The following is a 23,438-nucleotide window of genomic DNA, read 5'->3' as shown; positions in this document are numbered from 1 at the left end:
ACAAAAAAGAAACTATACGTCAAAGAAAAGGTTTAGAATAAGAATTTGAGAGACAATAGCATTTGACAAGGACAACAAAAAAGCAGTTCTGCTAGTGAACATGAACATTTAAGTAGTGTTGCCCCTGTCTGAAGAGGCAAATGCAAACTACTACATACGCCTATGCAACCAGATGCATCATCTGCATTAAATTCCAGAGGATGAACACAGAAGAGTTCACAGAAAGAGAGTCAGGAGCGAGAGTCAGAAGGAAGATGACAAGCAAAAGATTAGAAGTTACATGCAACTAGCCTGGTTAAAAAACCCTACAAATAATATTTTTTTCCTACTCAGACCGCAAATGTTTTACAACGGTTATTGAAATAACCGAACGTAATAAGACATTTTGTCCCAATCAACATGTCACTGCTATACAATAGGATAACTCAGCCAAATAATCTAAGAAGTGCAACATGCACTTTGTTTCCACTCATTATGACATTTTCCACAGTTAGATAAAAGTCAAAACAGCACGTCCTTTATCAGAGGCGATAAATAAAAGAGTAGGTCAAGGATTCTTCCTTTATCCTATTATTGCCAAGACAGAAAACATGTTTTTGCAATGCCCTTCCTAAAAAACGTAGAATAGACCTTTTATATTTGGCAAGAAGCATGGAAAAATTCAGGCAAGGGGCCAAATGTTTTGTTAAAATGCATAATGGTACAGCTTAGCTTTGCTGAGGACCCACAAACAGTGTCCTGAGAATCTGGTCCCAATGCCCTCTCTTCTTAATACCCAGCATCACATTTTATCCCAAAGGTATAAAAACATATTTACATATACCCACCTAACCCCCAGATCTCTTCTAAAAGACAAGAGCATATCCCATGCTGTAAAGACTACAATGATCTCCCAGGAAGACAAAGCTATATCCATACGCACAATAAATACTTCAGTTCGTACATGAAGTTACTTTAGCACAATCTTTCATAAAAACAAGGCACACTGCTGACAAGTGCTGCAGTGAGAGAGCTCGGGCACTCCTTGTTCCACACTGTGGACCCCTTTCAGCTCTCCTCTCTTTCTTGCCACTGTCATCACCTGCTTATCCCACCACACACATGCTATGTTCCCACCTAGGCAGCACATAGAGAGGTTTCAGGTATACACATGTCTATATGGCTTCCCTTTTGCCCCAGCTTTTTATGGTGCAGTCCTTGACTGAGTAGCTCTGCCTGGATTTTGCCACCAAAAAAAAAAAAATCCTCAGAACAGATTTACATGACTTAGAAAGGCTCCTCAGTCTCTTATTCCAATGTGAGCATCCTTTCACCTCACTGCCTTCCCATTTTTAGGTATTTTAAATGAACAAAATAAATTAATGCAATATGACACAGATTTGATGGAGCAATAGGACTCAACGATCATGAAAGAGACATTACAAATACCAAATAAAAAGACTGAATGATACTGAAGAAAATACAATGATAAACAGAAGTGTGAAAATACACACTGATGAGTGCTATTTTATAAACCGCAAATATTTTTCAAAAACCTCATTCAGGAAAAGCCATGCAAAGAAGATTCCTTCCTTTAAATTTTCTTTACTATTCATAGCATATGAATTGGACTGCATGCAACAACCGAGCAATTAGTTTAAATACTGCCAGTATTCTCACTGGTGATAATTGGTTGCTTCTTGCAAGAACATCTGTTCCATCTTTCTTAAGAAATGAAGTACAGACCCTGTTACCTAGACAACAGAATCCTTCTGAGCATCACGCACTATAAAGGGCAATATCAGCCTAAGTCACACTTCATATTCGTTCTCCCCACCGCTCCCTTATCGCCATTAATGCAACCGTATGCCGTGACTTTTTAACATTAAGCCTGTATTTATCAGATGATATAAACTTAGGCCCACTTTCACATGCATTAAAAGCAACAGCTGTGTTACTGTCTTTGGGCCAAGCAACAGTCACTATGGGGCTTTGTATCTGGCCAGTTTCCATCATCACGACTGCCAAGTTGTCAAGCTGAAAATGCTGCAGTTTACGAGTACTCTGAGAGCAAGTCCTACCAAATCTAGAAATCACAGCTCCGTCCCCTTGAATGTGGTCCAGAAGCAGTCACCTTCACAGCCATGCCCCCGGATTACTGGAGATATTCACATGCTACGGAGACTCGTCCCATACTGGCACTCACTAGGGCCCTCCAGCCAAATTAAGAAGAGTAGCAGCAGATTAACCTTTGGAAGATGTCTTTTGTTGCCTTAGCAAACTCACCATAGTTTTATAAGTACTGATGACATATTAACAACAATGAAGCGCACCAGATGACAATCTCTTCTATGTGCTTTAGTTAGATGGATGGATTATTTTCTTTCCCCATCTGCATGTGATGGAGGACCAACGAACACGGAAGCTCAAATGATGTGTGAAACCTAAGGATTAAGCACTCATAAAGGAAACGAGAACTCAATGGGGCAGAACAAGCTGCAAAACAATCACCACCACTCAACTATCACCCTAAATTCACCTCACTTCATCTTCCTTCTGACAACAGCCTCAACCACTTTCCCACCTCCTTCACTGTCTTCCCTTCTTCTTGGCTGCAAGAGAGCAACACTGTCTATCCTCAAATGCATATGCTGTAGCTGTCCCTGTTGAGGGGGGAGAAACTTCTGTAGGAGAACTACAGCTTTTATGCATTTGGTTTTACACATGCAATAGCAATCATGCCCTGGGTATGTACTTAAAGCTTCAAGATAGTGAGTCAGGAAAAGCCAACAGCATCAGAAAAATGCAAAGCAAGAAAAGGAGAAAAGGCTATTAAACCAAAATATAAGCAACCAGCTCACCACAGACCACATAAGAGAACTGAACACTTTAGGACTTTACTAATGCACACGTGACTGGTACTTTTATTGGAATGCTCTGACAAGTTATATTTCCACGTATTTCCACTAGTATGCAGGACAACACAGAAATGACTATATGAATATCTGATAAGCAAGTAGATGGCATTTTAAGCATTAACTAGAGTAACCAGGAGTATTAAGTTTAACCATAGAAGACAAACTTAGGTTTTTGTTTTGCAGATTTTGCTTTTTTAGAGGGGACCTCAAGGACACTTAATTTGGTAAGACTGAAATGAAATGGTTTAAAGGAAGGTTTCTATAGCAGCACCTTATACACCAGTGTTTCATAGGAGAAAGATAACATTTAAAATAATCCCAGTAGGATAGGAATATAGATCTGTTTTTCAGGCCCATCTGTGTTGAAAAAAAATCCCCATGAGTTCTGGAAGTACTAAAGAAAGAAATAAGAGCTTGAAAATGCTCTGGATTTGAGATGCCCAGAAGAAAGAAAAAATGAAATAATCCATCTGGCGTCAGACTGTGAATCTGAACAATGGAGATAGCTGAAAAGGATTAAAACTTAAAATCACAGTAGAATTCCTTATTTAGACTACAAGGCTTCGAGCAAGTTCAGTGGATTTCAGATGTGCAATGGTACAAAAGAAAATTTAGTAGTGGTAAAATATTTTTTACGTAACAAGTATAATAAATACTTAGAGATAGACTGTAAATCTGCAAGGATCACCCATCCTCAGAAAAATAAAACAGACTAGATAAAACCTAGGCAAGAACAAAATCACTAATACACAACAAAAATAACATGTCAAAAAAAAAGGAACCATTATTAGTCTGAAGAGCAAAGATACTAAGGCAGATGAGGATACACAACAAACCTTGGAGTTTGGTCAGAGAGAGATCATTAATCACAGTAATAAGAAGCTTTTTTAGAGTAGAAGCTTAGAGAAGTCAAACCAAAATGGATCCAAGACAGAGCTAGGGGACAGGAAACCACTGTATTGCTTGTAAATATTAAAGGCATCTGGAGATAAAGGGAGAAGAAAGCAAGGAAAATAGCACAAAAGGCAACTGAGGTAAGAAAGAAGCTAGAGTAATCTAATAAACAAGTGAAAATAAGGAAAAACAATGAGAGCTGAGAAACAAACTCTGCAGGGGCCATGGGATGGGGTAAGTTCGTTAGCACAGAAAGAAAAGGCAGAGGCTTACTCAAATGTCTTCAAGAACTGGCAGCAGATCTCATATTTCATAACTGTCTGTAATCAAAATTATTCTACTGATAGCTTCTTTCAATATGCTGCTCACATATTCAAAAAACTGATGACTTTTTCCAATAGTACAGCCTGTCAGGACTACCCTAACTTCTGCATCCTCAGGTGGCTGCATATGCAAAAGCTCAAGGTCAAGTATACTGAGCATATATGTGTACCCACAATTTAGTACATGTGCTACACACAGGCAACAAGCAGGTTTAAGGAAGCATCCTGACACTGCTAATGAGCTAGGAAAGGTGAGTATGATGCTCTTTCTATAAGGCATGAGCATTTTGCCAGTCAGATGGCCAACCGCATCCTGGGCTGCATCAAAAGAAGTATGGCCAGCAGGTCAAGGGAGGTGATTCTGCCCCTCTACTCCACTCTGGTGAGACCCCACCTGGAGTACTGCATCCAGCTCTGGAATCCTCAGCACAAGAAGGACACGGACCTGTTGGAACAGGTCCAGCGGAGGGCCATGAAGATCATCAGAGGGCTGGAGAACCTGTGCTACGGGGACAGGCTAAGAGAGTTGAAGTTGTTCAGCCTGGAGAGGAGAAGGATCGAAGGAGACCTTATAGCAGCCTTCCAGTACCTAAAGGAGGCCTACAGAAAAGATAGGCAGGGACTCTCTATCAGGGAGTGGAGCGATACGATGCGGGTTAGTGGTTTTGAACTGAAAGAGGGGACATTTAGATTAGATATGAGGAAGAAATTCTTTACTGTGAGTTTGGTGAGGCACTGGAACAGGTTGCCAAGGCTGGTTGTGGATGCCCCATCCCTGGAAGTGTTCAGGACCAGGTTGGATGGGGCTTTGAGTAGAATCATAGAATCATTTAGGTTGGAAAAGACCCTTGGGATCATCAAGTCCGACCATCAACTCCACTCTACGAAGTTCTCCCTTACACCATATCGCTTAACACCACATCTAAACGAGTCTTAAACACATTCAGGGATAGTGACTCCACCACCTCCCTGGGCAGTCTATTCCAGCATCTAACCACTCTTTCTCTGAAGAATTTTTTCCTAATGTCCAGCCTAAACCTACCCTGCTGCAGCTTGAACCCATTCCCTCTTGTTCTATTGCTAATTACCTGTGAGAAGAGACCAGCACCAACCTCTCTACAATGTCCTTGAGTAGCCTGATCTAGTGGGAGGTGTCCCTGCCCATGGCAGGAGAGTTGGAACCAGGTGATCTTTAAGGTCCCTTCCAACCCAAACCATACTATGATTCTATGATAAATGGAGCAGAGAACAAAACCATGATGCTCACACCTTTCTTATCAAAATGCAAACTAAGCAAACTCCACATAATAACAATCTCACACTGTAAGCCTGCATACAAGAGGCATCACATAATTAAAGACAGCCAGGCTGTCCATTTAGTGACTATTGTACTGTTAATTACAGTTTGTAAACAGGAAAGCCTCCCTGTGTCTCAAAATCCCCATACAATAATTTATCAAGTCATCATAAAGATAAGAAAAATCTCAGTAAGATACAATGGAAGCTGTATTTAAACAGAGCTATTTTTCAGCTTACCACAAAAACAGACGCAGACGTTCACAAGAAAACAAACATCACACTGGAACTTTTAACGTCGTAAAATTCAATGAATAAAGTTTTAGTAGAAGGTAACATGACATTTTGCCTTCAATAACAAAGCTGACTACAACTTACATACAAGAACCTGCAGAGTAAAATATGACTGTTGACTAAGACCACTATCCACTTAGCCATATACAGGGCTGAAACCAATGCCAAACAATGTACTGAAAAAAGTAACTTTTAAATTAACATTTGACCAAGGCCTAAAGATTTTTCCAATGATGTCCCATTTTCGATCTAGTCGTCTCTGTTCTGTATTAATTTATCCAGTTTATGCACTACTAATAATATTTTATTTCTGCCTCACAGACTCAGTGGGCGCAGAGAAGCTCCAGACAGCTTGCAGGTCAGGATCAGCAGGGAGACCAGTAAGGCTGACATAGTGTTGGGAGCACATTACAGAACCACTTGATAAGGATGAGGAATCGGATTAAGTCTTCTCTACAAGTCAAAGAAGTCTCTGAACCACAAACCCTGGTTCTTATGAGAGGCCTTAACCTCCCTGACACCCACTGTAAGGGCAACGCAGCAGGGCACAGGCAACCCAGGTAGTTTTTGGAACTTACCAGGGACAACTTCTTGACATACATACTAGTTGGGCCAACAATGGTGGCACAAAGCTGTTCTTGAACAATGAGGAACTGGTTAGAGATGTGACAATGAAAGGCAGCTTTGACTGTAGCAACCATCACCTAGTACAGTTCAAGATCCCAAGTGGAGGGAAGAAGGCAAGTAGCAGAGCACAGACCTGGAGATTCAGAACAGACTTCAGCTTACTGAAGGAACTAGTCGGTGGCCACCAGAAGCAGCTCTTAAGAGCAAAGGAGCTCAGGAAAGCTGGCAGGTCTACGCATAAATGCAAGTATCAGGGGACCAGCTTGGCCGAGCAGATTATCAGAGCTCCAATGCAAGAAGGGCAGATACAGAGGGGTGCAAACAGGGACAGGCTACATAGGAGTTTAGAAACATTGCCCAGATATGTAGGGATGGCGTCAGGAAAGCCAAAGCTCACCTTGAGTTGACACTTGCAAGTAATGTTGAGGACAACAAAATGAGCTTCTGCTATTACATTAGCTGTGAAAAGCTGAACAAGAAAACATAAGCCTGTTGCTGAATCGAGTGGGCAATTTACTAAGAGTATCTGCAGACAGGAGTCCCAACTTAAAAAGAATCCATCATCTGAAAACCCATGCCGTCACCTCTCAGTCTAAGGCATCAAAAAGTGTCACATGTAATGTTAAATTAGAGAAAGGCAAGTTCTAGAGTTATGTAAAGTCAATATAACATTCAAACGATTTTACAACTGCACACAGAATAAACTGAAAATGTTTGAACTAATTTTACTTGACTACAGGGAAAGTACAAATGGAAGAACATAAGGAAAACATGTAATAAGAAAGAGAGAATGAAAAACAGAAGAGAAAAAGAAAGGTTTGTGATACAAATTCAGAAAAGAACCCAAAATTTACAAAACATTCCAACTGAAACTTTAAAACTTATAAATGTATGGTCATGTGCACGCACACACACACACAGAGTCTTGCAGGGAGTATTTAAGTTTGGCAAATAAGTATTTAAAAATTTTTCCTGCATTATCTGCAGTTCTGTTGTGCTTTACCTGAATGATAAAGCAGCTATTTCTTTCAGCGCATTGCTGCCTACAGCTTAACCTGAAGAGGCTTGGTTTTGCTTTTTTGCTCATTTCTGTTGAAGGTACTGTCTGTTGGTTTTGCATTTGTGTGTTCCGAGAATATTTAGGATCTGAAGGGAACAGCAAATTTAAAGTGAAAACAACTGAGCCTGAACAGCACCGAACACCCATTTTCCCTAGTCAGTTGCACTGGGAATTTGGATTATATCCTAACCAATGCCAAGTACCAAATTCGTAGAGAGCTTCTTTGGCTCACACTGTGTTAGAATGGGGTAAAAGCTTTCTTTTTCTTCTTTTTAACATACTTGCCATAGATTTGTTGCTATTGCTCTCTTGCTTTGAGCAGAGACAAAAGTTCAAGAAAACAAAACTCTGTATGAAAAAAAAAGTTTCAAATTTTGTAGTTTGAAAGCAATGGTGTACTAAACGCAGCATTTCCCTTTTCCTTTCTCCTCTGCATGCTCTTTTTTGTTGTCGTCAAATTGCTGAAGGATGCAGCTGTAGTTAAGACAATGGAGCTGACTAGCTGCTTCAGATGATGCTCTGCTTTTGCTATAATTACTTGACAAAAAAAATTATACTTCAAGCTGCAAAACATTTTCATAAACATTACAGTGTATTTATGGGCTGATAAGAAAAAAGCCAACTTAATTGATTAAAACAAAAATCTTTTTATTCCACAAATTTACTACCTTTTACAACTTTTTTTTATTTAATGAAGTTAATTGTTCTTTCAGATACAATAAAATAAAAAGAGACAAAAAATGTCCACAGAACCCTTTTGAAGAATAACCAAAGCAGAAATTTAAGTACTCCTTAACACAAAAAAGCATTTAAATTACACAGATTATACAAGATTAGGCCATGTAACCCAGAGAGCTCTTATTCTTCCTATGGCATGCAAAACACGAGTTATCATGTAGCTGAACCAAAAACCTCTTTCCAGCTGATTCATACTTATAAAATTACAATGCACAGACACTTCTAGCCAACACATGCCTTAACTCTCTAATAAAAAACCCTTCAAAAAAAATTTTTTTTAAACTCATACTTATTTCACTACCTCCAGCTATTGAAAGAGGGAATGGAGTTTCAAAGTTTCCCCAAACAAATCTAACAATCTCTTCTAATTAGGTAGTAGAGAATTTATGAGGAGATTTTACATTGCCAGATATTCTACACATTTATATTATCTTGGCAAGGGAAAAGAAGTTCTGACATTCAAAAGGAATCTCCTACTGCAAATCTACTCAGGGACACAGACCTTTTTAAAGCCTGGCTTTACCTAACCTTGCCTTAACCAAAGCCAGAGACCAAAGTTAGAAACCTACTTTTCTACATCACGGCAAATACTGCAAGCTGCTGCGATAGTCAAGGTCAAGGAAAAGGTCAATATAGCCAAGCAGAGGAGCTGTACCTATTATGAAATTCTATGTAACTGTACTTGAAGATAGCCAATGGCATTACAAATCTTCAAAGTGTTTTAATAATACTGAATAATACTGAAAAGTTATCACCATTACTTGTGTACTGCTGATCTTTTTTGCATTCCTAAGAGGTGCAGAGACAGGCCAGACAGGTTATAAGGCCAGCCTGGTCCACAGTCTCAAATTAAGTAGCTTCACATTCAGTTCATTTGACTAAGTGGTTTCCAACCATGGAGGTGAGAGCAGCTTGTAAGTGACATGCAGCACCTGACAGAGGTAAAAGCAAAGAAGCTTTACAAGCTCTACCAGCAAGGCACAACGTGTCCCCTTGAGCATCTCTGTGCCATGCTGCTGAGAAGCACACGGCAAAGGCATAAAGTGCTTCAAGACAGAGACGGTTAAGTCTAGCTGAACCTCCCAGACTCAGCTTCAGCACCACAGACCTCCAAAGCCAAGAGAAAGGAGATGCATCCCCAGAAGAGCTGCCGACGTGCAAAGGAAGGCCACGGACAGCAAGGAGGCAGAAAAAAAGAACATAAATACAGTGAGACAGAGCCTTCCTCAAGAGAACTGAGAAACACAAAAAGGTTACAAAAACCTATTGTTTAACCTGTAAGGCTTCTAAAACTCTGACCACCCTCAGAAACTGAGGATGCCAAAAATATTTGTACCCTCTAGGCACTTTGCAATATACATTGCATCAATAGGCAAAAGGCCTGAGAAGAATTTGTGCACGCTAAATTGCTCAAATGAGCTTTCAGTAACTCATTTAACATTATTTCAGCCTGTACCCATAAATGCAAGTATGAACACAAAGGCCAACAAATGCTCCCACTAGTGTCCCACAGTGTACTGGCAACATTTCAAGGTCTCCCAGAAGGAGCAGCCTCTAGCAGCTTCATTAACAACTAGCACACACAGGCACAGGATGTGGCAACCAAAATGGTTCTGTGTCCCTGACCCAACATTCACCTACAGCAAAGCTGCATCAGTTTAGGACACGCTTAAGAAAGGCTAGGACAGAAATGCTGCTGGTCTGTGGCTCTACTTCTCCCATTTAAATTGTATGCAACAGCCTAGTATAATTCCCCCACTCCCCCCCCCGCCCAAAAAAAAAAAGGCTACCAAGCTATAAAAAAAAAAAAAAACCTGATACAGAAAAATCCAACAAAGTTTAGAATTAAGGTCACTATTTAGAGAGAAAATGGCTAGGGTTGGTAATTTATCCCTGGAAGCGGGGAAGTTCTCATTGTAGAAGGCTATCATGTTGGTTAAGGACAATTTCACCTTTGTAAATCCATGCTTACTACTCCCAATCACCTTCTTGTCCTTCATGTGTTTAGAAACGGATTCTAGGAGGATTTTCTCCATCACTGTCCCAGAAACTGAGGTGAGGCTGACCAGCCTGAAGTTCCCTTAACCCTCTTTCTTGTGCTTCTTGGAGACAGAAGTGAATTTGCTCTCTTCCATTCCTCAGAAACCTCTCTCAGCCTCCAAGATCTTTCAAAGGTAATTGAGAGTGGCCACATAATGACATCAGGCAGCTCCCTCAGCACTTGTGCATGCAACCCATCAGGGGCCACGGACCTCTGTTATGTCCAGTTTGTTTAAGTGCTCCATAGCCTGGTCGTCTTCCACCAAAGGTAAGTCTTCCTGGGTTGACTTTCTCTCATGTCTCAGGAGCATGGGATTCCTTACCAGTGAAGACTGAGGCAAAAATTTACTGAGTACCTCGGCTGTTTACATATCCTTTGCTCCCATTCAGCAGCAGGCTCACATTTTCCTTAGTCTTCCTTCTGCTGTTTAAATCCTTTCTTGTTGCCCTTCAGGTGTCTTGCCAAACTTAACTCCAGGTCAGCCTTGGCTTTCCTAACCCCTATCCGTGTAAGATCAGACAGCAACTCCATATTCCTCTTGCTGTGTTACCAATCCCTGCTTCCACCTCACATATGCTTCCTTTTTGAGTTCAACAGGAGCTCCTCATTCATCCATACAGGACTCCTACTGCCCTTGTTTGCTTTCCTACTTGTTGGGATGGAACTTTCTTGAGCTTGGACAAGGTGATCCTTGAATATCAACTAGGTGTCCTGGATCCCTCTTCTCTCCAGGGGTGTATCTCATAGGATTCTTCCAGGCAGATATCTGAAGAGGTTAAACTCTGCTCTCCTAAAGTCCAGGGTAGTGGTCTTGCTTTTCGACATGCTCCCTCCACTTAGGATGGTAAACTCCACCATATCAGCCAAATAAGCCAATAGCAATAATCATATCGTAGCTCCTCAAGCCTGTAAATTTTCTGAGGATTTCCAGATTAACCTCTACTGCCATTCAGCCTTTGGTTTCTGCAATTCCTCATGTGAAGAGCAACAGAGAACCACAAATTTTGGAAGTGACTTAGCCACTAAAGTAAGTTCCAATGGAGATAGTTGCGAACAGTCTAGGGTCCAGCACCATAAGCCTAAAATCTACTGTCCAAATCAGTCACCAAATTAATCTCTTTCTCTGAATAAAAAAAAAAATGAAATCCAAGGAAAGACATTTTACTGCTTTCTCCTACCCTCCTTTTATTAATACCCACAATGAGATTGTACTTTTCTCACACTGTTAGCAAACCTTATAGATCGAAAGAGTTCTTCCACACTCAAGGACAGCATACATATCCAGATATTTTGAAAGTAGCCATTGAATTAAGGCACTGATTAAAAACAGGCTTACATTTTTCTTCTCTCTGAATTAGTTTTTCCCCCAAAATCCACAATTAGAAGTTTATAGTCTCTACACTGTGGAAAGCAAAGTACTTGAAGTAACCAGCACAATCCTTTCGCAGAAATAAAGCCTTTGGGACAAGAAATCTCAGATAAAGCTCTAATACCCTGGTGCTTTTTTGATAAACAAATACAAAATTCCATTACTGTTAGCTGTTTGCAGCCTTTTAAAGTTACAGCTATTGGTACTTAACAGATGACGGCCAAGATACTTCTCAGGAAAAAAAACAGCCCTAACAAATAATACCCCTCTGGTCTCTTTCTTCTGTCTCCACCTGCCGTGCTAAGAAAATTACTTAGACGAAGTAAGGAGCAAGAAGTAAAACACAGAGGCAGAACTGAACAAAGGTCTTCCATTCCCCCATAAAATAGCTAAGTAACCCTTCCAGCATAATGAAGAAAAACTTTTCCCAAAACACACATTGGATTATTTATAAATCCAGTTTATTATCCTTATCTATCTCCACGCTTGATTACGTTCAACTCATTAATTTCCTTCTTTGAAATCAAAAGATACAGGAACATTCCTTCTGCATGAAGAAATCTATATCCTCACCCTAATACCCAGCAGCACAATCACATGCTCTTTTGTTGTGCAGGCTTCCAATGTATCTTTAAACTACCCTGCAATGAATATGCTCTGATGTCCCACCTCTGAATGGAAAGAAACAGTTTTCTTCAGGCCTTAATGTCTAAAAATGTATTTTATTTCTCTTCCACCATGCAAACTGAATTAACACATTCCTAGAGCCATTTTGCTATAAATAGCTCTAGGAATTCAGTAATAATTTTTGCCCGCGTTACAAAAAGAATTAGAAATCCCACCCTGATGTTCAAGCAATAAGGAAAACATTCCATCCACCACTGGTTCCAAAATAAGCTAATACAAGTCTTGAGCTGAAAGAGGCATCACATTCGTTAACTAAATCATGTAAAAATAAGAACTCTGTATTTCATAACTCTCATTCACATTTTCCAGCTCTACTCTTCAAAAATGCTGTTGCTTAAATCCAGCATTAATCTGCCTCATAACAAGAACACAGAAATAACTGGCATTTCAGTTACCCTCAGAATAGATTTGAGTTAACAGGAAATAAATTAGCTTCCCCCGTTCCCCCCCCCCCCAATTCTTCATCATATAAAAATCCCTTCTAGTATTTTCATATTCAATACAACAGAATTGGCTGTTCAATTCAGCAGGCATCACCCTACAGTTGAAAGAAAGTAATCATCACTTGCCCCAGAAACCATGGCCTATATGATGTTTTCACTGATACAAGCCTTCTTCCACGAAGAGCTTATATCAATAGTGGCAAAAAAGGCCTTATGTTTTTCAAAGGCCCAAGCAAAGACAGACGAACTTGATTTGTTATGTCAGAAGAGAGGAGTAGCCTCCTTTTTCTCTCAGGGAAAGTTAGCCAGTAGATCTTATTCCGTATGTCTAGGCAATACTACACACAAAATAGTCTTGGTCTGCAAAAAACGAATGTCTTTTAGTTCAGCAATGTATTTCTTGAGCACATTGTCAAGTGTCTTCAGGTTACAGAATTATTAAAATATTCTGAACACACACAGAGAACCACGTACACTGGTGCATCTTTCAGTTCCTCAGCTTCCACAGAATATGGTGGGGTTTTGTTTGGGGATTTTTTGGGGGTTAAATGTCAAAAGAACTACTCAGGACATTTTAATGTGTCCTTTTTCCAGGCTGATAATCTTTATTTAATTAGTAAACATTACTTTATTTGTTACCTACGTAAGCCTTTCAATACAAGATTAACTATTAATGCATTAATTATAAGTCTGCTTCTCTTTATAGAAAATGCACTTGATTCTGCTTGTTTCTGTATGACAAGAAGTCTGTATTTCTTTTTCAACTATTTCACCTTTACCTTTTTCACATTTCTAATATTTGACCAACCTGAAATTTAACTGAGGTGAACAGTGATTTGCAACATCATCTCAGGTTATAGATTCAAACACCTTACACAGTAGTGAAATATCCCGGGCTGCACTGAGCTTCGGACAAAGCTTCATCAATTAAAAAAAAAAGTTTTTAAAAAAATCAAGGCTGAAATGGTAATGTATCATTAGAGGAAAAAAATAATGTGACACTCTACTTCCTCACAATGTCGTGTCCAGCTATGACAGAACCAGCTTCACTCCACAGTGCTATTATGACAACAGTAAAGTCTTCTTCAGACTATTCCACACATCATCCCCATAGTAGTACAACTTAAAACAGACAAAGGACAAGAATCAAAGAAACGAAAACCGCTCAATGCTGCCAAAACTGACTTTATAGTAATAAGAATATAATCTAGAACTGATGTTAAAAGAGGCTTTCTTATTTCCTCCAGAGACAGAAATATTAGCAAAAAGGGCACTGGGTAGATTCTGTGTAAAGTGACTGACAGCAATACAGCCACCTTTCAAATGCATGAGTGACCTTGACCTTATAGTGACAAGCACTTTAAAAGGATAGTCATTTTATCTGCTAATTCTCTTCATACAGAATTAGTGCAGGCACCGCACTAAACACAGTGCAGTGGCTTGTTCAGCTCATGAACATCATGAGTTTCTAATGCCTCACATCGCATTGCACACCTGATTGCTGTATTTCAATGTATCACTAATAGATTATAAAAAGCTTTAGGCACAATCTTAACATACATTTCAACAGCCCTCAGCATAGTGACAGCATTAAAACAAGCTCAATATTCAATCAAGCAAGCACACTTCTTCTGCAATGGAAGGAATTCTTGCATTACAAAATTTTACTTGCTAGCCAGCACTTTGACACTAATGCACATTTTCAGTCATAAAATAAACATTTAAAGATCAAATTCTACCTTCATATACAAACACCTCATTTCTACGAACTTTGCAGGAATGATGGGCACTACTGTGCTCAAGAGTGTGCAATTTCGGAATCCATTTTTTCCTCTTAATACACATGTAATAAAAATACAATTAAAGCTGTTTTTTTATTTTGCTATGAAATTTCTCTGTACTTTGCAAAATAAATAAGGAATGAGGAGAACAATCAGTTCTCAGGTATTAAAGAAGAATAAGCTACCATTAGTCTGAAATAAAATACATTATTAGCAAGCAGCTGTTATCTTTCAGAACCTTTTTCCTTCAAGTCATTTTCAAAACATCCCTTTTTGAAATAAGTCTTCATTAAAAGGTTCACATTATTTCCCTCTCAACAAAATTATACCAGGAAGAGGCATCACTATTACCTAGCAAAAACACCTCTTTCCACTGAGAGAAAAAAAAAAAAAACGTGTTATTTTGAAAGCATTTTAAGAAAAGTTCATGTTTGAATAACTTTCATTCTTGCATAAAGAAAACATTCAGATAATCTTTATGTTACTTAACTCAGAGAAAATAAAATATCTGTTGAATAATAATGTCAGTAAAAATACTTTCATTTATGTACACTTACTGCAATCTCTCTACAGGCCGACATGGATATCCCTGTACCTTCAATTTGCTTCAGTGCATACTCCTTTTCATCTTTTCTGCACATAAAAAAAAAAAAAAAAGAGGAATATCTTTAGCTCCGACTTATATTACATCAATCAATACAAGTACACGAGATTTATTTTAATTTGGTCTGTATCAAGAAGCTTAAAAGTTAATCTGGTTTTATGCATAAATTACACTGAGATATTAAAAGCAAGTTTCCTTTTAACACAGGCTTCAAACATTCCAAACAAAAACTCCCACATAAAGAAACTGTTAACCTATATCCATTTCTCTCTGAAACCATACAGATAACAGCAAATATGTCTACAGAGAATTCAGAGGACACTTTTCCTGAAATTCCGGGATACTGGAGTACTACCATGAAAAAACCTCACAGTCGTAGCCCATGCCTGGAAAACTCTCCTAGAAACACCTAGGAGCTGCAGCATTCTTACTTGATTTTACCAGCCACTGTCAATCCACTTTTACTTATGAAATTCTATTATTTTAAACTAATTATACTTATTATACAAGTGCTGGCTACTGACAGACCCCTGGGTGGCATATGACACTGTGTGCTCTGAAGTACAAAGCCGGAGAATGTGAAAGTGCTCAGCCCGAACACGGTATTATCCTTTGAAATAACCACAGTTTGAAGTGATTTAGAGGGAAGCCCAGTAGAACAAGAAAATGAAGTAGTATCTCAAAGCCCTTGCAGTCCAACATAACCAGCTTACTGCCTACGGTGAGGTTTCGCAGGATTCGGCTGTCATCGATAGCTATTGATCAGCACCGATACCCACAGTGCTGATGCACTTCTGCAGGCTCACCAGTTACAATTCAAGAACCCACAAGCCCCCATCCAAATTCCCTACGGCATTTCTGGTAGACTTAGGTTTTCTCTTCTTCCAGTCCTGAATCATTTTGCTCTGCTACGCTGAAAAATTAACTGGAACTCATTTCAGCCTCTCTGGCTTTTAACTCCGCCAGGCCCACGTCCTGCCCAGCTCCAGCCTCTTTCCCACCCTCCTCCAGACCCTCCATCTCTGAAGTTCATGGGATGAGAAGTGGCTGAGTGGAGGAATGTGGGGAGGGGATGAGACTGACCAGAAATTATAACTGCCTACTCCTATTAGTAACTACAGGTGATCGTTTTTCTCAGTAATTTTCAGTAGCAGCTAAACCCACAATGCATACCTATAGTTAACATTGTGCTTGGCTTCTGTTTGGCACTGCCTTTTTTGAAGTAAAAATACGACAAGAAAAATTCCAGACGTATTCTGACTACACATGAAAACTCAGGGCGCCGCAAGTTTTTCAGAAAGTAACTCCACCTCTGAAGTAGGAGTCACTCATCAGCTGTTCCAAGTGGGAAACCTGAGTGCCGATGCTGCACCTTAACTCAGAAATAGATGTCATTTCTCTCTCAAACAACCACTTACACGAAAACTTTTAAAAGATACTTCCTCCAAACTTAAAAAAAAAAACCAAAACCAAACAAAACCAGAGAGATTCAGTTGTAATGGAATTACAATCTGCTTTATTTCAAGCATTTGTTTCAATGAGTTTGGGATTTGGTGCAACATTGATCTCTAAGGAAGCAAGAGCAAGCATTTAGGCTACAGGCTTGAAGGGCCTCTCTCCATATAGGTTTGGAGTAACAGAAGATCCTTCTGGAGCTGAAACTAAAGGAATGGGTTACTTTGAGGTGACCTAAATTATTCTGGAACTGCCAAAGAGAGAAATACATTCTCATTCTGCACAGATTCTCTATGGAGAAATGGGAAGGACAGCAACTTACACCATGCCTTAAAACTACCCCCAAAATATTCACCCATTCAGATATACTTAGATGCAAATCTTAACAGCCAACACACATGACAAAAAAAAAACACAGCCAGATTGGACCCTTCTCTTCCAAAACAAACTTTTATTCCTCTATGCTAATGAAATAGTCTCATATTACAGTGTTTTAAACATATAACTTCAGACTCTGTACTTGCTCTGTACTGGGGGGGGGGGGAGGGGAGGGAATAACGCCTAAGAAGTTACCATTACTAAAATTAGGCCAAATACTGCATTAACAGCTCGTAAGAGCTGTTCACCAAGTACACTTTCAGGAGTAACTTCAGAAGTACATACATCTGCTTCCTAAGCAGAAGGATTCACCAGGATCTACTGACACAATAATTCTGATGCCTTCTTTGCTCCCCACTGAGCAGCCCTTTATTTTCATGAATTAGTCATTTGAAAGAACCTGGCTCAAGATGCAGAACTAAGAAATGCATAACTTTACAGGTAATGAGCTCATACCTGACCTCACAGAAATTGCTTTTGATTTCATTAATTAGTCCAAATTTAGAGTAAATACTAAATGCGCATCCCCTCTCATACATTGTTCTGCTATCTACGCAGATTTATGCAAACTACAAAGTAGTAACTCCCTAACTCAGATTGCATACTGAGACTGGGAAGCCAAAATTAGATTGTCCACAGAACTAAAACCAACTCTGGATATTTAAAATTGGTCATAGCTTTTAAACTATGGTCACGTTTAAACTATGCAGTAGAAAACAAGGCCATGCAGACGTATGAACTTGAATCCCAAAACAACGTAGTCTCTACAGCACTGCAGTATACCTTTATTATGGCGTGTCTGCTTAACTGGGCACAGCACCCCACTGGTAGGGCTACCCTTGAACTAGTTCTACAGATGCAAGCATTGCGTTTGCAAGCATTGCATTCGCTTACTCAGACCTCCACAGACTGAAGGTCACTGCAGAGACAGGGTATGCCGTTTGGCACACACCACCTTCAACAGCATTGCTTAACACCACTGCCACTATGAGTCTGTCATCACTTAATAGCCAGCCACTCTACGTAGGATTTTAAGATACGAATGAGAAATTACAAAAGATGTTTAAAAAAAAAAAAATACACATCCCAACGACTTAAGGTATTCTAGCATGCGGGAAAAGGTGGCAAACAAGATACTTCTAGGACACTGGGGTTTGTGAACACTGAGCAAAAGTGGGGCTAATTAAATACTTACCTAAAATAAATGGGTATCAGGGATAAAGAACTCCAAAGACACCATATTCTAGATCTCGCAAAATATTTTTTTTTACCAACAGCTTCAGAATCATAAACATAGCATCCTTTAAATACATAAATATAATTTACTTGCTTTGGCAGAAATGCAAGTCTATATGAATACTTTTCCAAAGTTAACTGTTCTTATTATGCAAGCATAACAGCTGTTTCAAGCACTTTACAAAGATCTCCACCAACTGGTATTTTAACTAGTAATATTTCCTGTTTAATAGTAATCTCAAGATAATTTGAGAAAGAAAGAAATATATTTAAAACTTAAATACCAAGTCAGCCAAGGCAATCTGATGAAATACACAATTCTAGTTACTCAATAAAATGGTATTAAATGGCCAAAGGAAAAAAAAATAGGTACTTTATTAGCTATTTCCCCACTTGTAAGAATTCAATAAATAATGTCAAATGGTGTGTGTGATAAGTAAGTATACTGTTCAACTCCCTAAAGACCTATGCTCTTACAAAACACTTGAGGCAAGAGGAAGTACTTCTACTTCATGTTGAATATACAGAAAAACTCTAGTGAACTTCGAACACATTTCAAGAACTCGTGCAGAATTATACAGCAGGAAAGTTTTCATAAATCCTTTTCTGACAGATCCTGTATCAGTACCTTTCTCACTAAAGAGTGAAGCAAGTGTGATGAAGTTTAAAAACCAAACCCAAACAACAACAAACTACACAGCTCTGGTACGAGGCAAAAGGTACCCATGCTAGGGATAACCAAGCAGAAGCAAAGTCTTTGTCCGTAATCGTTTTTATCTGGTCCACAGAAATACTGGCTTGGGTGCAGGCCAACTAACCTTGAGGTCCTGCTGTGTGGGGGTTTGTCTGAGGGCAGAGAGCAAGTGGCACAGACCGAGGTTTAATCAAGCAGGTTCCATTAAACAGCCACCCCAAGCTAATGGTGGCAATGTGTCCACTGAAAAACACAGCAAAACAGAATTGAAAGAGAACTCCATTCCTTAAGAGGCTGTGACTTAATTTTTATTAAAGCTTTCCAAAAATCAATGCAGAAGAATTTGCCTGATAAAGCACATACCATATCCCACCACAACCAGGCTTCTCCACACTTCAAGTTCCCTTATCCAAAACTAGTGGTAAAGATTAAAATCAACATTGTTTCTCATTCCAGAAGCATTACAATTCGTGCTATTTTAAGAGGGACTAACTTTTTACAAAAATGAAACCGCTGATATCAGATACCCCCATCCCAAAAACTCCCTGGCTCTGTATTTCAGATTGCCATAGGCAGCATCCAAATACAAGGGTCCTCATGCCTACTAACAATAATTGAGAACATCTCTCTGTTAAAAAATCTGTACCAGTGTAAGGCTGTAACTTGGACTTTGAGATTAAGCTTCTCTCCCTCACCAGTAAATAACTCATCCTGCAGTCCTTTAGGTTAATGGTAACATTTTAATTTGTACAGTGCAAAGGAAAATTCTGTCCTCTAGCCCCCAAAAAAATTCATTCAGCTGGCTTACGTCCAATTGCAGTATTCAATGCAGAAAATGAAGATACAGTTACGACTTCTGGGTAACACTTTCAGTTTCCATTTTCCAAAGGCTTTGAAAAGAATAAAAAGTAACAAATTCACTTTATAGAAGGGTGCAGTTCAGAAGACTCAGAATAATTAAAACATTTCAATTGAGTTAAGCAGTTTTAACTATTGCAATCATACTTCAGAGCACTCCCATCAGATGAGAAACTACCTTACAAACAAGCAAATGGAAAACTAGAAACAACATGCCCAAGACTGTAAGAAAAACATGAGGATTTTAAAATAGTGCATGGTTCAAACTAGTGGCTTATCCCTTTTATTCAAGTTTTTAAGGTTTTAGTGATGGTCCCTCTTGGATTCACAGATAATTTAACATACATCCCAACTTCAGAATTAATTATTCACATCAAGGAACTGGCTTGAAAGACTACAATCACACTGAAGCTACTACTGTGACTATCAGATCGGTTAACACATTTATTAACATTACGGTATATACTAATAATAACTTCCTTAAATTAAGTGCACAGTATCATAAATAAAAATAAACAAATAATAATTAAAGCACACATTTTCTTAAACAAATGAAGTGCACCATAAAAACATTCCAAGACATATCCAGAAAAGCCTAACAGAAAACAACACTTAATATAAGCAACACTTGTAAGCAACACTTAATGGAATTTAAACATTTGTGACTTTGTAGGACAAAGCCTGGGAACACTACAGAGTTTGGTGTCCTTCAAACACAGTACTGCCTGGAACACAACAGTCATACAGATATCCTGTTACGCTCTAACCGCTTTGTTTAATTGCTGCCATATAGCACAAAGTTAATCACTCAGCAGAAGATCACCAACAAGAGTTACAAAAATTTCCCCCCACACTAAGATAAGGTAAAACCATGACACTGGAGTGCACCTAGAAGTTAACTGAAAGACCCTCCGTGGGATCTGGAACATGGCAGCAAAAGCACGAAGTCAATCACATTCAGCACTGGTTACCTTACGCAAGCTGCTGACAGATTTAACTGCATACATAGCATATGGCCTTTTATAAAGGTAACAGTACCAGTAAAAGTGGCTATGATTGACTGGAAAAAGGGACCTAGTAATTCCCCAAAAGTTACAAGTTCTTATGTTTTAGTGTTTTTTATGCATATAGAAATAGCCACTAACCCAAAAGAATTACAAGATCAAAAAAATCCACATGTGGTGTCACTAGGGTACATGTTATTCAACAGACTAGGAAAGTAATTTTCTTTTATGATTATCCTCAAACCATATCAAGCCTTATCCAGTCAGCAGCTCAGCCAGCTCCTTTTCATCCATGCATCAACCAGCCACAAATGACAGAAGCTGGGAATCTACAGGTAGATCTTAATTTATTCCTAGAGAATAGTATACATGCTGAATTTCAATGCATATATATTAGTTCATTCTGAGAGCTACCTAAGAAACTCAAAATGTGAAACAGCAAGGATAGTAAGCAGAAATTTAAAAGAAATCTATCACCACACCAGTCCTTTAAAAGGTCCATCTTTCTTCACCTTCAAGGATAGCTGTCTGCTGCTCTGATAAGAAACTTCACAGCAGCTTCCAGTTGTTCCTACAGCCCACTCCCAGACAAGTTCAATAGGACATGGATACCTGAGTTACATTTGGCTGGCTTTGGCCATGGAAAGAATGGGTGGAACCAGCAGACTTTTATCTCATTCTGCTACAGTGAAAAGTTTACAATTTCAGTAATGTTTGCAGACTGCATAGCTGGCCTGCCTGCAGATACATCCCTCAGAGGTTTGGTGGCAACCTTCTCAGTGTTTCAAAAAGAAGAGCACATGTGTGTCGGGCACAAGAAAGGACTTCTCACACAGCAAGAGCAGACATGTATGTCACCTCATCTGCTCAAACCTGGGCGTGGATTTTTCTCTTAGTGGCAGGGTGGGAAGCCAACCTCTCCAGCAGGCAACGACTATACAATCTTTAAAAGCTATCTTTAAAAGCTGAGCTTGCTTCTTGTCTGGAACACCACCTAAAAGTAAACTTGGGGAGTGGGAGCAAGGCAACAAACCTACACCAAATGGGACAGTCTTTACTATGCCATATAAAAAGAGCTAGGGTGAAAAGAGACTCTCCAAGGCAGATCTGGATACAAGGAAACACTTTTCAGAATGGAAACAAGATGCTGCATGTCATAACTGCACTTCTGAATCTTTTGTCTCACAAAGTCCTTATAATCTCAATTTTCAAGAAGTGCCCTGAATGCTACACAGCCCATTGGTGTCACTGCCTGACGATACCCACTAAACTCTGCTAAGTCTCCCTCCAAACGTCCCAGATGACACCAGCTACCTCAGCATATACATACAATAACACCAGAAGGCAGCACTTCTCTTTATATTCTGCCACCTCCAAGACTTGAAGGCCATACATGAAGCCCTTCTGGAATTTATGAACACAGCAGAAATAAAAGGCAGAAGTTGGTGTCATTTTAGATGTTACTCGTTTCAAAAATGCAGTAACACCAAACTGATGAACACTAAGCACAGTTTCCTACTCCATTTTCCGATAACTTTATAGACTTGCCAATGTCAGGTACTTGCATAAAGGCATGCCCAGAAGGAGGCTAACTCAGGACTTATATTACAATCTGTGATTTTTTAAAACAATGATTTTTTTTTTTTTGATTGGTAGGTTTAAAAAAAGAAAAACTTCAAAAAAAGGGAGAACTTTATTTTGTTTGTTGAAATTAGCATGCTGAAATTAAGTGTACTGTAAATGTTTATAAATTGGCAGAGACTTTCAAATATAGAACAACCGATTACAACAATTAGCCTTTTTTTAAAAATATCCGACTTCCATTATATACACACAGGAGAAAAGTTACACAGAGCTTAGCCTGCTGGAAAATCTGGCATGTTCCATCCACATGAAAGAGATCATATTAAAAGCACCACTGGCATCAGTTTATGAACAGACACTCAGTGTTGTCACAGTACCCTATTAGAAATCAAATTATACCCAGATTTTGTTCTATTATCTATAGAATATCCCCAGGTGTACCTCTAAAAACAGCTGTTGACATGGCTACCCTTCTGTTTGTTTATTCCTCTGTAAACCAGTTTATGAACTCAGGAGGAAATGTGCATGCTAAACAACAAGGCAAGTTCTTAAATTAATGCTAAGCTACTTGCCATTAAACAGAATGCCCCTACACTGTGTGCTTCCACAGAGTCTCACAAAAGACGCTTAATATCTATTTCAAAAACAAAAAACCAACAACAATCTTCACCTGCCATAGTTGATGTGTTATTTATGTATGAAAGGACATCTAATTAAAAAGACAAAACAGTGAAACTGAGCACTAATAAGACTTTTTTATGTTACTAAAAATAAAAAAAATTCCTTTACCCAGCTGTAATTTCATCAGACTGGGAGTGGGGAGTAAAGGTCTCTTAATACCAACATGAGGAAATCGGAACTATTCCAGCATCTTTACACATAACTTAACTATATCCTCTTCCTTTTTTCCAGTAGTTTCTAATTCAGAAATTTAAAAGCAAATCTTCGTAGCATAGATAACTTCTAAATGTTAACAACAGTTTTAGACTATTTCACAGTCACAACCACAGACAGATTTTTAAGATCTCTGTAATAACAGACCACTGGAAATCTTATTAACCTTAATCTTATCAAAATTTAGCCTTTACACTGTAATAACAAAACTTTGTAAGGAAAGACAGCACAACTTCGGTCACTGCCGCCCTCACTCCAAATCACCTGATGAAGATTCAGAG

General features: G+C 39.0%; 1 protein-coding gene across 2 annotated transcripts in view; it reads right to left on the bottom strand.

The window, feature by feature from the left end:
* CDK19 (cyclin dependent kinase 19) overlaps positions 1-23,438 on the bottom strand; it is a 132,562-nt gene that overhangs the window by 97,330 nt on the left and 11,794 nt on the right. For both annotated transcript variants that reach the window (XM_063329779.1, XM_063329780.1), the window contains one exon: positions 15,008-15,083. In XM_063329779.1, coding sequence (XP_063185849.1) covers positions 15,008-15,083 — 76 coding nt within the window. The remainder of the gene's footprint in view (positions 1-15,007; positions 15,084-23,438) is intronic.

Source organism: Chroicocephalus ridibundus, chromosome 3 (assembly GCF_963924245.1).
Source record: "Chroicocephalus ridibundus chromosome 3, bChrRid1.1, whole genome shotgun sequence".
In the NCBI taxonomy this organism is placed as follows: domain Eukaryota; kingdom Metazoa; phylum Chordata; class Aves; order Charadriiformes; family Laridae; genus Chroicocephalus; species Chroicocephalus ridibundus.
The sequence above is the reverse complement of the archived record's forward strand: the minus strand, read 5'-3'. Positions and strand labels throughout refer to the sequence as shown.